We start from the raw sequence: 20,493 nt of genomic DNA on the forward strand, positions 1-20,493 counted from the left end.
GTCTGATGTAAAGAGCAAAGAGGATGACACCCAGACGTCACAAAACAAAAGAACCATCAAATTTACACAAAAGGGTTTGGAGTTTTATATAAAAACATGTCAAGAAAAACGAAGTTTAAAGTGTAAACAAGCTTCAAAATGTATGGAGAAAATCTCTGCATTAATGAGCTCACAAGAAAATGTTAAGAAAGTGGCTTCTGACTTTGCAAAGTTTATTAAATGCTATCAAGAAGCAACTGATTTACACGAATCACTTTTAGGTTTGCCGTTGCCAGATGAAGAAGTAAAAAGACAAACTGTGTATTTTCAGTCTAAGGTGACGACTTTCTCTGATTTTGTGGACAATGTAAAGGTTTGGTTGACAGAAGCAGGAGATCCATATATGGAACAGAAAAACTATGTTGATGATCAGGTTGTTGAAGATCCTGATGAAATAAATCCTGAAGACAATGTTTCTAATATTACAAGCATAAAGCCACGTTCAAAAACATCTTCACAGCAGTCTCGGGCTTCATCCACCTCTTCTGCACGCATTAAAGCTGCGGCTGAAAAGGCAGCGCTGATGGAGAGACTCGCCGCGTTGGACAGAAAACATCTGATCGAAGCTCAAGAGGAAAACCTGAGAAAGGAAAAGTTAGACCTGGAAACAGAGTTGGCAGCAACTAACGCAAAACTTAATGTATTAAAAATAAATTCAGTTGCTAGTTCTAAACAATCTGATGGGATGAACTCTTATTTTGAAAGAGCCCAAGGAAAGCACACGCCCCTGCTAAATCCTCTCGCTGATGAGTTTGTTCTGAAAGAAAAAGAAAAGTCTTCATCCAACTTCCCTGTTGTCAGACTTAAACAAGGAGAGAGACAACTTCAAATGGATCAGATGAGAGTTAAAGTTGATTCTTCAACTCAAGCAACAGAGCAGACGCAACTTCAATCTCCTCCTTTGACTGAGAACTGTCAGAATGATATTGTAAACATCATGCAAAGACAAAATGACATTGCAGCCTTACTAGTAAAACAAAACTTATCGTCTGTTCTCCCATCCAGAAACATCCCTGTGTTTGATGGGGACCCCCTACAGTACAGATCATTTATGAATGCCTTTGAGAATGGAGTGGAGGCTAAAACTGACAACTGCAGCGACTGTTTGCACTTCCTAGAGCAGTTCACCAGGGGGCAGCCTAAAGATCTCGTGCATAGTTGTCAACACTTAGCTTCTGAGGAAGGTTATTCCAAAGCCAAATATCTTCTTGAAGAACATTTTGGAAATGAAAATAAAATAACTTCTGCGTATATGGAGAAGATTATGAGTTGGACACCAATAAAAGGGGATGATGTGAAAAGTCTACAATCATTCTCTCTTTTTCTTCAAGGTTGTTCAAATCTGACACAACAAATTGTTTACATGAAGGAGTTGGATTTACCTTCAAATATGAGAACAATTGTCCTGAAACTTCCATATAAACTGAGGGAAAAATGGAGAGTTACTGCTTATGAGCTACAGGAGCAAACTGGTCACCGAGCGTTGTTTACTGATCTGGTTGCTTTCATAACAAAGGAAGTAAAAGTAGCATCAGATCCAGTGTTTGGCAATATCCAAGACCCACCAACAGGGAACAACTCCAAAGTTCCAAGTTACAGCAAGCAAAGAAAAAAGGGAAGCAGTTTTGCCACTAATGTCAGCACAATTCCAGAAGCCAGAACTCACTCAACTGAAAACAGGACCAAGTCTACTGTTCTTCACAGCTGCTTGTTTTGTTTACAAAGAAATCATCTACTGGAAAACTGTGTGCAGTTTAAAGCTAAAATGCATCGGGACAAGTTGACTTTCATTAAACAAAAGGGGATTTGTTTCAGTTGTCTGAAAGTTGGTCACACAAGCAAAGACTGCAGGAGTCGTTTGGATTGCAATGTGTGTCACCAAAAGCATCCGGGGGTTCTTCACATAGAGCAAAAGGAGCCAGGAGCCTCTTCAGAACAAATCCAACAGACAACAAGGTCTCATGTCAACTTCTCAACTGCAACCACCCAGACGTGTGGGCATATTGGGGCTGGTCATGATGATAATGCTGTTTTTTCTATTGTTGCAGTTAAAGTTAAAAGTCAAAAGAGCAACAAAGTTGTGCAAACTTATGCATTTCTTGATCCAGGAAGTTCAGGTACGTTCTGTACAGAAACTCTGGCAAAAAGTCTGAACATAAAGGGCAAAAGAACAAATATTATGCTGAGAACAATGAGTCAAAATAAGATTGTTAATGTACAAGTTTTGTCTGGTTTGGAAATCTCTGAATTGGAAACAAATGATTTCATAGAGCTACCAGATGTTTTGACTCAAAGTACCATGCCAGTTTCTACATTGAATATTCCCCAGCAAAAGGACATTGATCAGTGGCCTCATCTTAAACCTGTTAAGCTTCATAGCATCAATGCAGATGTGGAACTACTGATAGGAACTGATGCTTCAAATGTTTTAGAGCCCTGGGAGGTGATCAACAGTGTAGATGGTGGGCCTTATGCTGTAAAAACTAAAGTTGGCTGGGTCATAAATGGTCCCCTGCACACTAGAAGCCACAGCAAAAATAGAAATGTTTGCACTGCTGTGACAGCCAACAGGATCTCTGTTGAGCATCTTGAAGAAATGCTGATCAAACAGTACAATCATGATTTTAACGAAAGATCATCAGAGGAGAAAACTGAAATGTCTAGAGAGGATTTGCATTTCATGAACATTGTCAATAACTCTACAAAACTTATTAAAGGTCATTATAATATTGACTTACCTTTCAGGAGTGAAAGCCCCTGCTTTCCAAATAACATCTGTGTTGCAGAGCAGCGCCTCCAGAGCCTCAGAAGGAGATTTGAAAAGGATGCTGAGTACAAGGAGGAATACACTGCATGTGTAAACAACATGCTGCAGCAAGGACATGCTGAGGCTGTACCAGCAGAGGACCTACAGAAAGGTAATGGACAACTGTGGTACATTCCTCATCATGGAGTGCATCATCCCACAAAAGGAAAGTTGAGAGTTGTATTTGATTGTGGATCAACCTACAAAGGAGCATCACTGAACAGTCAGCTTTTACAGGGACCTGACCTCACAAACTCTCTGGTTGGAGTTCTCATTAGATTTAGAAAGGAGCCTGTTACACTAATGGCTGACATTAATGCCATGTTTCACCAAGTTTGTGTCTCTGAAAAACATGTCAACTTCCTTCGTTTCCTGTGGTGGCATCATGGTGACACATCAAAACCTGCACAGGAGTTCAGGATGTTGGTTCATTTGTTTGGAGCAGTGTCTTCACCCAGCTGTGCAAATTATGCTCTGCAAAGAACTGCTGATGATAACGCACAACAGTTTCCAGCTGAAGTGGTTGATACTATCAAAAATAACTTTTATGTGGATGACTGTTTAAAATCTGTTCCCACAGAAGAAGATGCAATTCACATGGTGAAGAGGCTGACGGACCTCTGCTCTAAGGGAGGATTTGTGCTCTCAAAATGGGTAAGCAACAGTCGCACAGTGCTCATGTCCATTCCAGAGGAAAGGAGAGCAAAAGAAATTAAGAATCTGGATTTGGACACAGATGAACTTCCGGTCGAGAGAGTACTGGGTTTACAGTGGAGCATCGAAACAGATGAGTTCAAGTTCAGAACCTCTGTGCAGGACCGCCCACAGACCAGAAGGGGCATTTTGTCTGTGGTTCGTTCACTATATGCTCCCTTGGGAATCCTAGCTCCCTTCAGTATGCCAGCTAAACTGCTGCTACAAGAACTTTGTCGACAAAACTTGAAGTGGGATGAAGTTATTCCCCATTCTCTTTGTAGGAAGTGGCTCGACTGGCTGGAGGACCTCCAGCTGATCTCCAGTTTTAAGGTGGATCGTTGCATCAAACCAAGCTGCATCAGGAAACCAGACAAAGGACAACTTCATCATTTCTCTGACGAAAAGCAAGAGTTGCTCCTATGAAGCAAACAACAATTCCCAGGTTGGAACTGACCGCTGCTGTTCTTGCTGTCCGAGTCAATAAACTGCTGCAAAAGGAGCTGCAAATACAATTGGAAAAACCTGTTTTCTGGACTGATAGTACAACAGTACTAAAATATATCTCCAGTGAAACCAGAAGATTTCACACCTTTGTTGCAAACAGGATCTCTGTCATCCGAGAAGCAACAGATGTGAATCAGTGGAGATATGTTTCCTCCAAGGAAAATCCTGCAGATGATGCATCCAGAGGCATGAGAGCTGAGGAGTTCATTAAATGCAGGAGATGGATAAATGGGCCTGAATTTCTCCACAGATCAGAAGAGGAATGGCCTAAACTGGATGTGGATCACCATGCAATTCCTGCAGATGACCCAGAGGTCAAAAGGGACCTAGCCGTGAGTGTTCTTGTAAAGGAGTCACAAAATCCTACAAGCTATCTGATTCATTATTTTTCATCTTGGACAAAGCTTAAAACCTCTGTTGCCTGGTTTTTAAAGCTGAAAAACATTCTGATGCTGTTGCAACAGAAAAGGAAGGAGTTTGCTGCTGCAGACCTAAATAAAAATGAACCAGAAAAGCAAAACAAAGCCCTAGACAAGCAGATAGACAGATTCAAGACCACTCTGAAGAAAGAAAATCTGACTCCTGAAGACTTGGCCAAGGCAGAACTAGCCATTATTCAGTTTGCACAACAACAGAAATTTACAACTGAACTGGCTTTAATCACCAGTGGCCTTAAAGCAGTCTCTAAGAGAAGTTCTTTATACAAACTCGACCCAGTATTGGATGCTGGAGTCCTCAGAGTGGGTGGCAGGTTGAATAAATCAGCCATGCCTGTCGAAACAAAGCATCCTGCAATTTTGACAAAGGATATGCATGTGTCTACACTGATTTTACGCCATATTCATCAACAGTTGGGACATGCAGGAAGAGCTCATATGCTGTCAAGATTAAGACAAAAATACTGGATAATAAATGCTAATTCAGCTGCCAGAAAAATCATTTCTCACTGTGTTGTTTGCAGGTGTAACAGAGGAAAGTTTATTGAACAAAAGATGGCAGATCTGCCAGAAGAAAGAGTCCTGCCAGCCACCGCTCCTTTTACAAATGTTGGAGTGGATTACTTTGGTCCTGTAAGTGTTAAAAGAGGACGAAGCCTCCTGAAAAGGTATGGAGTTCTGTTCACTTGTTTCACCAGCCGTGCAGTGCATCTGGAAATGGCCTACACCCTCGATACAGATTCCTGTATAAATGCAGTCCGCAGGTTCATCTGTAGAAGAGGCCCAGTTTCCACCATCAGATCTGACAATGCCACAAATTTTGTTGGTGCAAATCGAGAGCTGAAAGAGAGTTTAGCTGAACTGAATCATGCTAAAATTCAAAATGCTTTTGTGCAGGATGGAATTAAATGGAACTTTAACATCCCAGCAGCATCTCACCAAGGTGGAGTTTGGGAGCGTCTGATTCGTTCCATAAGAAGTATTTTGGTTTCAGTTCTTAAAGAGCAAGTTTTGGATGATGAAGGGCTTCAAACAATTTTTTGTGAAGTTGAAGCCATATTAAACGACAGACCCATCACTAAAGTTTCCGATGACTCAAATGATCTTGAGGCACTAACATCCAACCATTTGTTGTTGTTAAAAACCAAACCAGTTTTGCCACCAGGATTGTTCAATCAAAAGGATCTTTTTGTCAGGAAAAGGTGGAAACAGGTGCAATACATGGCAGAGCTGTTCTGGAAAAGATGGCTTTCTGAGTACTTACCTCTGATGCAGGAAAGACAAAAATGGACAAGAACTAAACGATGTCTCACTCCTGGAGATGTTGTCTTAATTGCAGACTCTACAGCTCCAAGAGGAACATGGATGATGGCCAAGGTCTTGAGCGTAAACCAGGATGCAAAAGGCTTGGTCCGCTCTGTGCGATTACAAACAAAGACCAGTGTTCTCGAAAGACCCGTGACCAAACTTGTTTTGCTACTGGAAGCATCAACCTGAAGAATTAAGGACATGTTTGAGGGAATAGCTCCTTTTTCTTCATTTGTAATTGTGACAGTATTCACAATTAGGGGCCGGAGTGTTGGAGCTATTTATTCTTTATTTCTTTATCCATTTGAATTGTGTTAATTCCTAAACTTATATATTTTTTGTATTATTTACAGACTTAATTTATAGGTTAATTGTTGCATTTTTGTGCATCTATTTTTTGTTGTTTTATTATTTTTCTTTATTTTATGTAAAACAGGAAGAAATGTGGGCGGTCCACTTTCTATAATTGTAGGAGCCTGGTAAGGACCAGCAGGCATTTGGGTTAGGGGCCTATGGGTTTTTACCAGTGCAAGAGAGGTAACAGGGCAAGGAAAGTTTGAACTCTGTAATGTGACAAAATATAGGAAATAAATCAACTAAACATCTACAAGTTTGGACTTCCACTTCTTTTGCCTGCGTCAAGAAAACGTGACCCCAGTGCCTATAGTGGCTTATTGGAACTTAATTGGATGTTTGGTTTGACAAACAATTGCCACTACAGGAGAGATTTCTATAACTTATTTGACCAGTGGGGGCAGGAAGGAGGGCAAGAAACAAACAAACAAACACACAAAAAAACAGAGTCCAAAACATAAAACAACCCACCACCTTGGAGGCTGATGACAAAGATGAGGAGCGCCCATGGACGAAGGGGAGCACATACAGAGGTGCTTTAAAGACGAGGAGCACCCACGGAGGGGCACACAGATTTACATCACAATGTCAGCTGACTATTAACCAGCCAGAGTGTTTGCTAGATGTTTAGAACAGATCAATATGGATGCACCATAATTTTTTTTCCAGCTGAATAAAAACAAATAAGCTAATAATGTTCGGACCAAAGGAGGAGAGATTCAGAGTTAGCTCACAGCTTCAGCTACTACAGCTAGAAACCACTGATCTTGGCTGAAATCTTTGTCATGATTTTATCTAAAGCTCGGACCCACATGCAGTGAAGCCAAACAGAGAGACACAGAGTAAGGTTTGAAATGGGTTTTATTGAAAGGTATTTGGAGTTCGGTGCAGAGTTCCTCCGAACACTGCTCGGCCGAAAACTGAAAGATGAGGGGAAGACAGATTGTTAGGTTCAGGCTCAGTGGGAAATTGGAGTTGTTTATCTTGAAGGAGAGGATAGTTGCAACTCACGTTTCCTGAGAAGAGGAGACACATAGACACCAGTTTGTGTGTAGGTCTTCCAGGGTTTGTTTGATTCGGTGGAGGGCGGAACAGGGTTTACCCAGAACTCAGATAGAGTGGAATGATGCAGCTGCTGGTTGCAACTCAGTTTTCCTGTCGTACTTGAACGGGTCGTGGTGAAGATGACTTCCTTACTCAGAGAGAGTTCTCAGCATGCTCAAAGGGGTTTGATCCAAACAGGAGGTTTGGTATCCGTCGCTCAGTGTAAGGCTCAGTTGATCCCACTTGGGAGAAGGCGGTCCGAAAAGGTCCAGTTTGCAGGAAGGCTTCCTGCCGAAAGGCAAAGAACAAACAAAGTTGAGACTCAGTTAAACTCAATGTGATCTCAGCTTGGCTAGAGAGCAAAAACTCAAAATGCAAAAACTCAGATAAGACTCAGCATAAACAATGCTTGGCTAGAGTACCCCAAACTGGCAAACACTCTGGCATCAAAGTAGTGGCAACCAGCAGCTTAAGAGTAGTCCGGTGATGAGGCAACAGCTTGCAGGTATGTGAGAAGGCAAACTGGAGCCAGGCGCCTCCTGGTGGTGGAAGGGAGAAACACAAAAGACAAGACAAACAGACAAACACAAAAACTGGGATCCTGACAATCTTGGTGTCATAATGGAAACAGACCCGAATATTTGGAGGCACATAAAGGCTGTTACCACGTTAGCCTTTTATCATCTGAAGATGTCCAAGCATGATCTAGAAAAATTCAATCAGTTCAATTTCAATTGAGTTTATTTATATAGTGCCACTTCACAACACATGTCATCTGAAGGCAGTTTACAATTCAACCATATCATTCAGTCAGATTGGTTAAATGTTTTCTATCTAAGCAAAGCCAGCTGATTGCATCGCCTCATTGACTCGAAGGCCATACCTCACACCAAACATGTTTGTAGCGAGAGTGGAGTGGAAAAACTCCCCTTTAACACGAAGAAACTTCCAGCAGAACCAGACTCAGAGTGAGCGGCCATCTGCAATGGCCGACTGGGGTTCAAGGAGACAAAAGCAGAGACACTAAAGGCAACAGTCAACCAGCTACACAGGAGGCCCCGATCCAGGAAAGACACAGCCAGGCAGACGAGCTCCAAGTCAGCTCCAATGTCAGAGCATGAAAGAGAGCACATAGTCCGTCGCAGTCCATTTATCTTTAGCAAAATTGAATAATGCAATAGTATTTTCATATGTTTGCCTGAAAAGTCCATTAGAGCTACAGCAGATCCAAAACGCTGCTGCCCATGCTCTCACAAGAACTAAGAAAGTAGAACACATCAGCCCAGTTCTGAAGTCCTTCCACTGGCTCCCTATATCTCAGAGAATAGACTTTGAAATTCTTCTGTTAGTTTATAAATCAAAGGATGGATCAGCACCTCAATGCATAACCGATTTGTTGTCAGTGTATAGTAGTAGCCATTCGAAATTTCCCCACTTTCCTTCATGGGCCCTTGGCTGGTCCTCTAAAATTCCTTTTTAAACATCAATCTTTGTACTAAAATATTCTGTCATGATTTGTGGACAGTAAGATTTAAAGGTAGCGCCATCTCCTGGTCAGACCCTGTCATTCAGCGAAAGGGTGGAGTCAGAGTAAAAAAAAAGCATACACAGGAGAAGGCCAGTGGCTGGATGTTGGAGTGGATTTGCTTGGGAGTTGCAGGGAAGTAGGTTGCCATTTGGCTGCCGTTTGACTGGGAAGTGCAATTTTGAATGGCTGCTACTGTCCCAGAGCACTCAGGTCTTCAAGCCTACTCTGTCCACCCAGATCTAGAACCAAATATGGAGAAGCATCATTTAGTTCCTTTGTTCCACTGATATGGAACAAACTCCCAGATGACTGCAGAAGTGCTGAAAGCCTGAATTCTTTTAGGTCAAAGTTTAAAACCTATTTTGACTGTTGAAGTTAAACTGCTAACTGAGGTATGATTAGTTTAAGGTTGTGGTCCAACTGTTTTGTTTCATTCATGTCTTTTATCTTTATTTGCTTTTATTCTGCTTTTATTTGTCTCCTATTTTATTATCTAATGCATGTAAAGCACTTTGTATTGTCACTGCACTGAATTGTGCTATACAAATCAGCTTGCCTTGCCGACCTTTTGTGATTCTCAGCACCTTTTACCTTCCTTATTGCAGACTGTGGGCTTCCTGTCACATTTTGAGGGCTGTGCTCTGAAAAACCAAAAGGGGTGAGGGGTCAAACAGGCAATTTATAGCAAGATTTTCCAAGGCCAGAGGGAGATTTTTCATAAGAACGACAAATAAAAGAAACAGTGATCTCAGGCGCCAAGTTGAAAAAAAAAAAAAAAAAAAAAGGAAAACTGACCTATAAAAAGTACTTCAAACTAAAGTTTGATAGCAACACATTACGTGCTTTTATCCACATACACAGAGCTTCAGCTCACATGAAACTAACACCTCTCTAACCTTAGATCTGCTCACCTGTCTGTTAGTTGTCTTCTTATCCATTGTTAGATGTGTATATATTTGACATAAAAGTTTCACATAAAAGTATAATGTAATGCCATCTTTACAAAAACAACAACTCTAAATTGGATCAAGACTTTATTGAAACATTTTCTAAATCAGCTTCCTGATGTAAGACAGGCACTGATGTCATCAGGAAGTAACACCTTGGAAACCTGATGCAGCGTGCAAAGTTTACAGCTTTAAGAACAAACCACTTTCAGCCATCGAGTCATTTGTTTACAAGATAGCAGAAGAGACAGAGAGAAACACTGATTTGATACAGAGGGATTAAAATTTATTTTTTCCTGATGCTAATCCTTACGTCTACAGGTAGGTTAACCTACAATAAAAATATACACCTAATTAACATTTATTCTATATATTCTCGAATTGACTGCTAAAATGATATTTATCCCAAGATAGAAAATATTTGTATATATTATATATAAATTAAATTAATTTAATATAATTAAATTAAACTTCATATGTCTTAAGTTTATACTAACATTTTTTTTATTGTCTGGCTTATTTCCTCAACAGCAACTGCAAAGCAAAATGGATCCTTCTTCATCGTCAGAGTTGGTGATGAAGTCACTTTGCCTTGTAAAAATGTGTCTGATGGGCAATATGAATGTGACGGAACCACTTGGCGCTTCAGGGGATCCATACAAACAGTGACATTGTTTGAAGATGGTCAGTTTAATTCAACAATTAATTTAGACAAACTGAGTGTTTCTGCTGACTGCTCACTGGTTATAAAGAATGTCACTATTAAGGATGTTGGTCAGTACGACTGCAGACAGTTAACATCAGGACAAGGAGAGAACTCTACTGTTTTTCTGTCTGTTATTTACAGTAAGTATGCATATGTTATGTTATTTGCTCAAATGGTTATGTTAAAAACAATTTACAGATGATGTAGCTTTCAATCTTTCATCTTACTATTTCTATCTTCATCAGTGACTGAACAGAAGACCAATGATTCAGTTGTCTTAAACTGTTCTGTAGTGGACTATAATCACCTTAGACACACAGTGGAGTGGCTGTACGAGGGGGAAGCGAACATATTCTCACATACGGATACATCACCACCCACTTCTCATTCTTTTGTGGCACTGACGGCTCCTCTTCATCAAAACTCAGCAGCTTTTAGATCCAAGTGTAAAGTTACAAATAATGAATCTGGAAATGTTCAGCTTTTCACCTTTGGCCACCATTCACAAGTTCAGACAACAGGTAAGAAATCAAAATGTTTTCTTTACCTCAGGATCATTGATTGTAGGATATCAGGTTTATTCAGGTTTTCTATTGTGAAAAACGTGCATATTGTTTAATGTTGTCTTTTATCATTGTTTTTGGATAAAAATACAACCTAAGCTTTGTCAGCACAATAAAAAATGAGACTAAGCCAATAATCACAATCTCAGCTACAACTACTTAAAAAAGAGCATATTGTGGGAATTATTACTTTATATTTTCTCAGATACAACAGGCCATCTTTCTAGCCCGAGAAATCTCATAAAATATTCCAGTTTTATTGAGTGACTCAGAGTAAGTCCAACTACTGGTAAATTAGATCTTTTTAAGAATCTCTGAATTTTGAATTTGAACGATATTTAAAATGAATAGGTGAGATAAATGCCATGGAAATATGGTGAAATATGATCTAAACAGCTGTATTTACGAGGCCACAAAACTTCAGGTTCTGCCATCCAAATTTACTATGGTCCTGCCTATGTGTCCTTTTCGGAATGAATTTATTACAAAATAAGTCAGGGCGTAATTTTAAAAATCTCCTATTTGCAAAGGTACTATCCATTATTCTCCCTAACAACCTCTTGTTCCTTTTTTTTCTGGTTCATAAAGCTATTCTTAACCAGTAGAACTCTGGTAGAATAGAATTTCCCTGTATCGTTCTAAAACGAGGAAATTTAGGTGTGAGTGGCATCTTTACTGTCATAACTGTTGATGTAAGACAGCTTAAAAGTGCATTTCTACAGATATATTTATGCAACATATTATTTTATAAAAGACAATATTACACAAACTTTGGACGCTGCTCTGTTAAGAAATGAGCAACAAATTAAAATATGGTGTAAAACTGTAGAACTTCTAGAGTCCACTTACAAATAAATACCTTTGTTTGACAAATTTAATGTGCTTTCTTTAACGTCTGTCTGTAGCTGCAAAGGTACTGACTACTAAAACCACCACAAACACTACAGTCTAATTTGAATAAATAAGGCTCAGCTTATTCTGCAAGTTTGTAGAAAAGGAACTAGAATCTATCAAATCAGATTAAATAGTTTCTTGCAAATTAGCAGCATGATTAATATAAGCAATTGTTTTTCCAGATTTATCCTGGTGGCCAATTGTAGTTTCTGTGGCTTCAACAAGCATCTTAATAATCATCGTGGTGTTCATCACATGGAAGAAAACTAAAGGTCAGAACCATTAAAAATATATCTTTTGCATAAAAGTTATTTTGGTTTCAATTGATATCAAGGCATGAAAAAATGTATTCACCTCATATTCAATGCAATTGGATTGCTGGTATGATGATTGTCATTTTCTGCTTATAAAGTATTAATAATAATCATTACACTTTACACATTACACTCAATCGCTTTTTCAGGACGTGACAAAAAGAGTCAAAGGGATACGGTGAGTTAAAATTAAGTATTTTTTATATATTTTTTTATTAAACGATAAATGTGCAAAATAACATTCATCAAAACATGTAGATTAAACCAAAAATTAATTAAGAGAGAACACATTGATACTGCCTTTGTCTGTATTTCTGCCTGGAACCGAATTTATGGCCTATAGTGACTATTTTGGATCACAATCCAGGAGAGGATTTGGTGAAAGCAAGGCTAGACCACTTCAAAACTCAAGCACACTGTTAGTTGATATATTTTCTTTAAAAGTTGCTTAAATTACAGAAATTCTGCAAATAACTTCACCTTTTTTCATAAAGCACCGATTCACGTGTATCTCAAGACACTTCAAAGAGTCAAATTAAACAAAATATACAGACAGATCAATACTATTTAATATTTCTTTTTTTATATAGAATCAAAGAAATACCATGTTGCATCAAAGATATAAGATGTCTTTCAGAAACTGTTAATAGCCAAAAAGAAAACACACACACATGAAAAGCTTTTATGGGTTTGCAAAAGTTCAAAAAAGTGCTGGTGGTTCATGTGGTAATCTGCCTCTAAAAAAAGAAAAAAAAGATTTACTATTGGGAATCCATTGGGACCCAGTTTCAAGTCAAAGTGTAAGATTATTACTCCACAGATGAATTGCATTAGAGGAAAAAAAAATAATGTAAAGCTATACATTTTTACATCTGCACATGTTTCAACATTACCTTCTGTTTTTAACTATTAACTTTTTAAAGTTAATAGTTGCCTTTTACAAGAGGCCGCTTGAACATACTGTGGTCACCACCTAAACAGTATTGTCATTAACTAAACAAGGGATGTTTTGACGAAATAAAGAACCTGGAATCATCAACTAAAAATTGTGATGGTGTTTGGTTCAATGTATATTAAAACTAACAAATCCTTAAGTTTGTAAGCAGGCTGAACAACTTTATGCCTTTATCAATGAAAACTGGATTAGACATCCAACGATCGTGATAAATCAGTCATATAAAAAGTGTTAAAATAACATATTTTCTAATTTACCAGAGTTTTTTTTGATAAAAATATAGATTTACATGGTAGATGAAAATTTTTAAGCGATCAAATTTCAAACAATCAATGTAACTATTGGTTTAATCTTCCAGTTAATTGTATTTCAGTAGTGAAAAACTTTGAGAGAGGAAAAATATTCCAAAATTATAATAAACAAATTAAGAATTAAATGTACAAGTGCTAAAATATATACCTTGGATGTTATAACATACCGAGGGACACATACAGATAACATGTGGAAGTTTTCTCTTTCTTTTTTTCTTTTAGTTAAATTTTTTTCTAATGTTTCCATCTCTGACTTTGCACCAATAGTAGCTGGGGTCTTACTGTCGGGTGGACACGTGTCTTTATGCAGATAATGACCACAAACAGATGTATCTTATTTAGATTAATGAAGTGAAGTGACGTTTTTTTTTTTTAAAGGCAGATCAACAGGTCCTTGAGGGACAGAATTTTTGCTTTTTGGAAGGTGTTCAAATACTTGCAAAATTGTAGGGTTTAAATTAAATACTTACTTTCCTCCCTGTATGTCTCCTTCTTTTGTCAGCTCATTTATTCAGTAGTCACCATATGACTCAAAGACTCGGTCAAGTTTTAACACTGTATGGCCTTTCTAAAACAATGGGATCCAAACCCAAGTTCCTTATTCCAAGTCCCTCTGTTAGGATATTTAAATTCTTTTTTTTTTTCTTTTGTGTGTAGGCTTATCCTGGGGTGGACATTGTTTATGCATCAGTTTGCCACAGAAAAGACAGAAGGAAAAAGGTGGGTGGTTCCTTTGTTAATAGTAAACAGGTTGTATCGCTTCCAAGCAGATTTCTTGTGCGGTAAAAACCGGCAAGAAAAGTAGAAAGTATACAGGTCTTTGGACTTAACAAGCCAGGGTATTACTATCAAAATCATAGCTGAACTATTGTTTGTTGCTAAGCAACACTGCTGTTAAACAGCAGTGGATCTACCTTGGCCAGTAGGAGTTGTTCTCGAGCACCATCACATTTTCTGCTACAATTTAAATTTGCAGTCAATTAGTATGGAACTAAACAATGAAAATCAGAAGCTTGTGTGACCTTACTAAGTCAATATAACACCTGATACGCAGTAAGCATAGTAGCTAATCAATATGTATCAGGAAAGTAAATGTCACCTTCTGCAGTTTAAGAGTTTAATAATTCAAGGTAGGAGAGTTTGAGGCAAGGTAGGAGATCGATGTCCAGATATCAGAAGCCAATAGGAGTATACGGCTGGAGCAACACAGACAAGAAAACAAACAATGAAACAAGACAAGGCAAGATAAGGAGTTCAACACAAGGATTGCTTAAAGGTGTAGTCACATGAATGGCTTTCAAGAATCTGGCATTTACCCACTGGGAGAGCAAGAAATATATATTGCAGCTCCCAGCCACAGTAGCTCCTAGTAAATGAAGCTGCCACAGTTGTACCTACTCAGAACTGACTACCAGTAAAGGAGAGAAAGCAGGGAGTGAAATCATAGGACTGTACACAGCAGCTTCACCTGCAGGAACAGGCTGGAATCATTACAAGTGTCATAGTTCTGGCATTTGTGGACTTAGTTTTGAGTTTCTTGGTTTTCAGTTAAACTTTGATTTTGTGTTTTCTTGGTCAGTGGTTTCTTTCCCATTTTGTTTTATTGTAGTTGTTTTCTAGTAATTATTTGTTTCTTGTGTTGATCTCTGTTGCCACGCTGTGTCAGTCTCAGTTTCCCTGAGCTTCTAGTTCCTTCTGTCCAAAACTGCGCCCTATCAGCTGATTAGCCCAGTCTTTGTTCCGTCTCCCATATATACTCCTCCTGTGCAGTTCCTCGGTTCCCTTCTTTACGTTTTTCCTGTGTGTTTCTCTCTGGCATCTCCTGGTTTTTGGTTTCCTGTTTTTGGATTTATTCTTTTGTTGTCATTTGTTTCAAAATTAAATCTGCAAGAACTTGTGATGGGTTCATGAAGCGTTTAAACACATTTGCAAACTGTATTGATACTTTGCCACTGAATACTGACACCTGCTGGACATTTAAAATCACTAGAGACAACATCTTTGACGGACTAAATTGACACTGATTTATTGACCCATAATATGATTTAAGCTAGTGTTTGCTATAATGTATTATTTCATATCTATCCTTTAAACTGAAAATATGTTTGCTATTTTTATATGCAATTCGTGAATATGAACATACAACAGGAAAATGTAGGAGAACCCTTGAATAAGGATGTTTGTGGACTAAAATGTTTTTATTGAAAATAATAACTACAGTAAGAACAGCAAACTAAGAGTATATTGTACAATAGAATAGTGTATAACTATTATTATTATTCCTCAGTGTGGAAATCTGGATAGAACAGTTAGGTAATCTCTACATATCCTTTAACAGAAAACATGTCTACATTTTATATTTGTTTTAAATGTCTTCTAAATCCTTCCTGTTGATATTTGGAATTAAAAAAGTGGCAGTGGGTTGTAAAGTACAGTAGTAGCCATTCAAAATTTCCCCACTTTCTTTGATGGGCCCTTGGCTGGGTCTTGGCTGGTCCCCTACAATTCCTTTTTAAACATCAATCTTTGTGCTAAAATATTCGGTCATGATTTGTGGACTTTAAGATCTAAAAGAGAGACATCATCTTCTGGTCAGACCCTGTAATTCAGGGAAAGGGTGGAGTCAGAGTAAAAAAATATGCACACCCAGGAGAACAGGGCTTCATCCGAGAGGCTGAATGCTGGAGGGGAATTTGCTGGGAGTTGCAGGGAAGTATGCTGCCATTCGGCTGCCGTTTGACTCGGAAGGGCCATTTTTAATGGCTGCTACTGTAATCTTGACTTTAAAGACTTAAAGGTTGGCGAAACTCTTTAACTGTGTCTCATGTAAATGTTGTTTTCTGGTTCTTTTCTTAGGTCAGTTGCCATGTGACCTACAGCACTGCGGACCTTTCCTCTCCTAAAGCTTCCCATAATCAAGACGTTGTCTATTCCACACTTAAACACAAGGAGTAACATTGTTATTGAATGTGTTGTTTTCAGAAATACTGGCTTTGGTCTCTAAAAGGGATTTTGAGGCAAACCAGTTCCATTGTTGAGATGGAACTGGGGTTGCACTTTGCTCTCAAGAACTACTTCTTAAATACTTTGAAAGATCCAGATTGGCTCCATAACGTTAGTGAGAACCTCGACCCTCTCTCAGTTGGTTCTCCTGTTAAATTAATGTGTCATTTTAAACATGTTGCTTGTCAAATGTTTGATCCTCTGGTAAATAATGAGCTACTGTGGAAGATCACAGAGCAGAGGACTAAAACATGTTAATGCTGTCCTAATTAATAAGCAACACTTCTGAAAACATTTTCTAATAAACTAAACAGCAAAATTATTTCATACAGCGTGTTATTTTTATTTTGATGCTTACTGGATCCTTTAGTTATGTTTTGGGCTATCTTTAAACATGGCAGATCAAAAGTGAAAACTAACTTGCGACCTTTAGCAATGGAGCTCCAAATGTGATTGTTGGTCAAACTCCATTTGCCTTTAGGTGCTGATTAAAGTGGCTCTGTTGTTTAAAGTTGGAGACTGAGAAGTCCCAGTGTATTGGTGCCAAAGCTAAGCATGGACTAGAACTTTGGTTATAACGACTCCTACCATTTGAAAAACTGTGCTATTAAACATGCTACCTCTAAAGAATTGGCTAAAAAATATAATTTTTGGATCTTCATTTTTTTTTACACAGATATAGATTTAGTTGTGGAACTTACTTGAGCTTAAACAGGCATTAGCTTTAACTCTGCATGTTTGCAGATGGTTGTTTTGACCACAGACAAGCCAGACCACTGCTGCAGCTGCTGCTGTTTCCACATTCATTCATGTTTTGCAAACAAAAAGAAACCAAATTTCCAACCACTAAGACACTTTTGCAACATGGTCTTCTGTGAAAGAAGCAATAGATACAGCATTAATTACGATTCTTTTTCAGACTGATTAAAAATGACCCTTGCAGATGCTATTTTTCTGTGTATTAGGTAACAAAAAAATATTTCCAATCAAGCCAGTTATGTCAACCTAAAGGTTTCAACACTTTGTGAAAAGTAATTTTCCAAGGTATAAATAACACGGTAGAGAAACATTTTTGTCATTTAAGAGAAGAGACCAAGCTAATTCTGATGGCAATGCAATAAAGCAGGCATCCCCAAACTCAGTCCTCAAGGCCCCCTGTCCTGCAGGTTTTAGAGGTTTCCTTGCTCCAGCACAGCTGATTTTAATTGAAAGCTGATTAACAGGCTTTTGGTCTACTGCAATCATTATAACCAGCTGTGCTGAAGCAGAGAAACCTCTAAAATCTGCAGGACAGGGAGCCTTGAGGAATACAGTCAAACAGAAGTCATAATAACAAAGTCAGAGGTCAACAACTAGAGTAAAACAATATTTATATTCTAATTGACCTTTGTCTACTTCATGATAAGAATTTCTGTGGTTTATATGTTCTGTACATAATATTTTACTATCATCCACCCATTTCAAACACAGGAACAAACAGGACAAGCAACCATTCACACACACTCACACCGAAGAAGAATTTAGAGAAACCAATTAACCTAACAGTCATGTTTTTGGATTGTGGGAGGAAGCCGGGGTACCCGGAGAGAAGCCACGCACGCTTGAGGAGAACATGCAAACTCCATGCAGAAAGACCCCTGGGTAGGAACCGAACCCGGAAGCTTCTTGCTGCAAGGCAGCAGTGCTACTCACTGCTCCACAGAGCAGATATTAAAGGCACACGTCAGACTTTGTGACCTAAAGAGTTGACATATAGGACTTAATTTTAAAGATTTCTCAGGCCAATATACACTTGCCACTATCAATGTTACGGGCGGGGTTCCCCTCTTGAGATACCAACCATGTACAGTATGTTGGGCCAGGTTGTGTGACCTGGAAGAACGTTTTGCTTTATGGCCGCAGGCTCTTATACCATCATGGTGCTAAGTCTTTTGCTGTACTATTTTGCCACTTGCATGACTACTGGTGAGGCAAGGAAAAAGTTTAAAACTTGTGAGGTTTAAAAAAGAAAACGTGAAAGGGATGTGCCTGAGAAAAAACAAGAGTCGATCGTGGAAAATAGTTTTTTCGTTGGTGCAGGCAGAAAGAAGAAGCCGGATGTAAGACTGATTCTCTTTTCTCAACTTTATTATTAGACTGGTAAGTTATTACTTTGCTTCTAGTATACAGTCATATATCTTTGTTATTATTTTCGATGATATCAGGGTGCTGCAGTGGTTTATGTGCCGGCATACTCTGTTTTTCTCCCTCTCTCCTGTAGGTGGATGCTGATTAGCAGGAAGGTCTGGTGCTGTGCGCAGGTGTGTTAGGTTTGAAGTGGTTGTTCGGCTATGAATCCCAATTTGGAGCACCTTCCATGAGTCATAGATTTTGCCGAGCCAATTATCCACTGGTTCACCCTGCAGCCTCTCAGAGATTCAAGCTGTCATGCCACCGCTAAGTCAATGCAATGCCCAGATGACTGTCACTCACCGCCAACCTGCAGACTGATCAACCGAGCCCTGCCGAACCCTCCACTGACCAGCCTCCTCCCACTTGGCAGCCACCTTTTCCGCTGCAAGCTACTGCATTTCCCACCACGGACCTCCACAGCCCCGTTCACCCCTCCCCCACCGGCGGATCATTTACAACTCACGAGGTAAGCCTTTTAGTGCTTTTGTCGTTGATTAGAGACTTCACACTCATTTGCCTGCAACTAGTGAAAAATTTTAATCATTGTGAGAATCATTGTGCTAGCAGAGTAAGGTGCAGGTCAGGATCAAGACAGGATGTCCTCAGGACAGGCAGACATTCCTATTAAAACCTATCATGTCAGTTTTTTAATGGCGTCCGTTTGAAGGCACCAAAAAGAGATCACAGAAGCTGGTATAAGCAGTTTATTTCAGGAGTAAGAATGGAGGACTTTCTGGAACTGGAGCAGCAATCGGAAGTATCACTTGAGACGAGAGGTAAGTTGTAAATCCTGGAGGTAATTCTTTCAATCCTAGGGAGTTTTATGTGTTAGTACGGAAGACCAGAAAAATAGCATGCAGGATTCCACAAGGCTCCACTCTGGGGCCCCTCCAAATCAACATCTACATGCTCCCCTTTGGTCTGATTATAGCAAACTACATGATAAGTTGCCATAACTATGCAAAAGACACGCAGCTTTACATCAAAATGTCACTAGGTGACTGTGCACCCATCAGAGCATTGTCAATATGTAGATGCACCATCATTTGCCGACCAGAGGAAGAGGGATCCAGAGTTAGCTTGTGAGCACCACATTGGTATCTTCGTGCTACAATAGGTCCTTTAAAAATTAGAGGGAGCTAGTGAGTCAGAAGCCAGGGACCTGAGAACAAATCAGGTTTAAATTCCGATTCTCAGATTCAGAGAATTTACTCTCTTTAAATTGTTTCTTAAAAAAGCTAAAATACAATGAAATTGTCTCATTAATAAAAAAAAACTCAGTAAAACGACTAAAACAGGGATGCATCCAGTCCAGGATAATCGTGTCCTTAATTTGGGACTAAAAGACCCTTAAAATGCCGGAATCGCAGCACCAAAGACAGCAGAGAAAGTTATTTCCTTCGTTCCACCCTGCAGTCGTCTCCCGATTGGCTCAGTAGTGCCCCGTCCCTGCTCTGATCCACCTCTCATTTGCCACTGAGCTCCTACATGTACAAACACATGTTGGGCAAAAGTGTTGTCCATGAAGCCAAAGTATCTTTACTGCATCCCTCCTAACAAGGCGAAAACTTTCAGATGTCGGTGGAAAATGTTACTCACAAATGCGGGGAAAGTTTCACATCTGCCAACTGTCAATCCAACACAAAGTTTTCAACTGAACTCTTGTTTCTGCCACAGAAATGGTCCACGTCTGCTTATACTGGGCGATCACTTAGTCCTCTCACCCCGCCTGGCTGCCAGATGCTGCTCCCTTCTTTTCATGTAGTGAGTTCTTCACCCCATTGTTCTGCCCAATGCCCTTGGCAGGGATGTAAAACAGTTGATAGGTGGCGTCAAGGCAGACCCACAACTCATGGCTATCATCAAGTAAATTGTCCTTAGAGTCCACAGTGGATGAAAGCAATGCAACAGT

The 20,493-nt window shown here is 39.3% G+C and overlaps 1 protein-coding gene across 1 annotated transcript; it reads left to right on the plus strand.

Annotated features, from left to right (window-relative positions):
• The first annotated feature begins 2,261 nt into the window (after positions 1–2,261).
• On the plus strand, positions 2,262–17,259 carry LOC119795879. Its single transcript, XM_038304117.1, has 8 exons — positions 2,262–2,957; positions 3,426–3,690; positions 3,823–3,945; positions 5,007–5,150; positions 5,822–5,892; positions 10,375–10,509; positions 11,838–11,878; positions 17,173–17,259. The coding sequence occupies exons 1-8, from the start codon at positions 2,339–2,341 to the stop codon at positions 17,257–17,259; spliced, it is 1,485 nt and encodes a 494-aa protein (XP_038160045.1). The 5' UTR covers positions 2,262–2,338.
• The last annotated feature ends 3,234 nt before the right edge of the window (positions 17,260–20,493 follow it).

This window comes from Cyprinodon tularosa, unplaced genomic scaffold, assembly GCF_016077235.1.
Source record: "Cyprinodon tularosa strain WSP-4 unplaced genomic scaffold, ASM1607723v1 ctg526, whole genome shotgun sequence".
NCBI classification, from domain to species: Eukaryota; Metazoa; Chordata; class Actinopteri; order Cyprinodontiformes; family Cyprinodontidae; genus Cyprinodon; species Cyprinodon tularosa.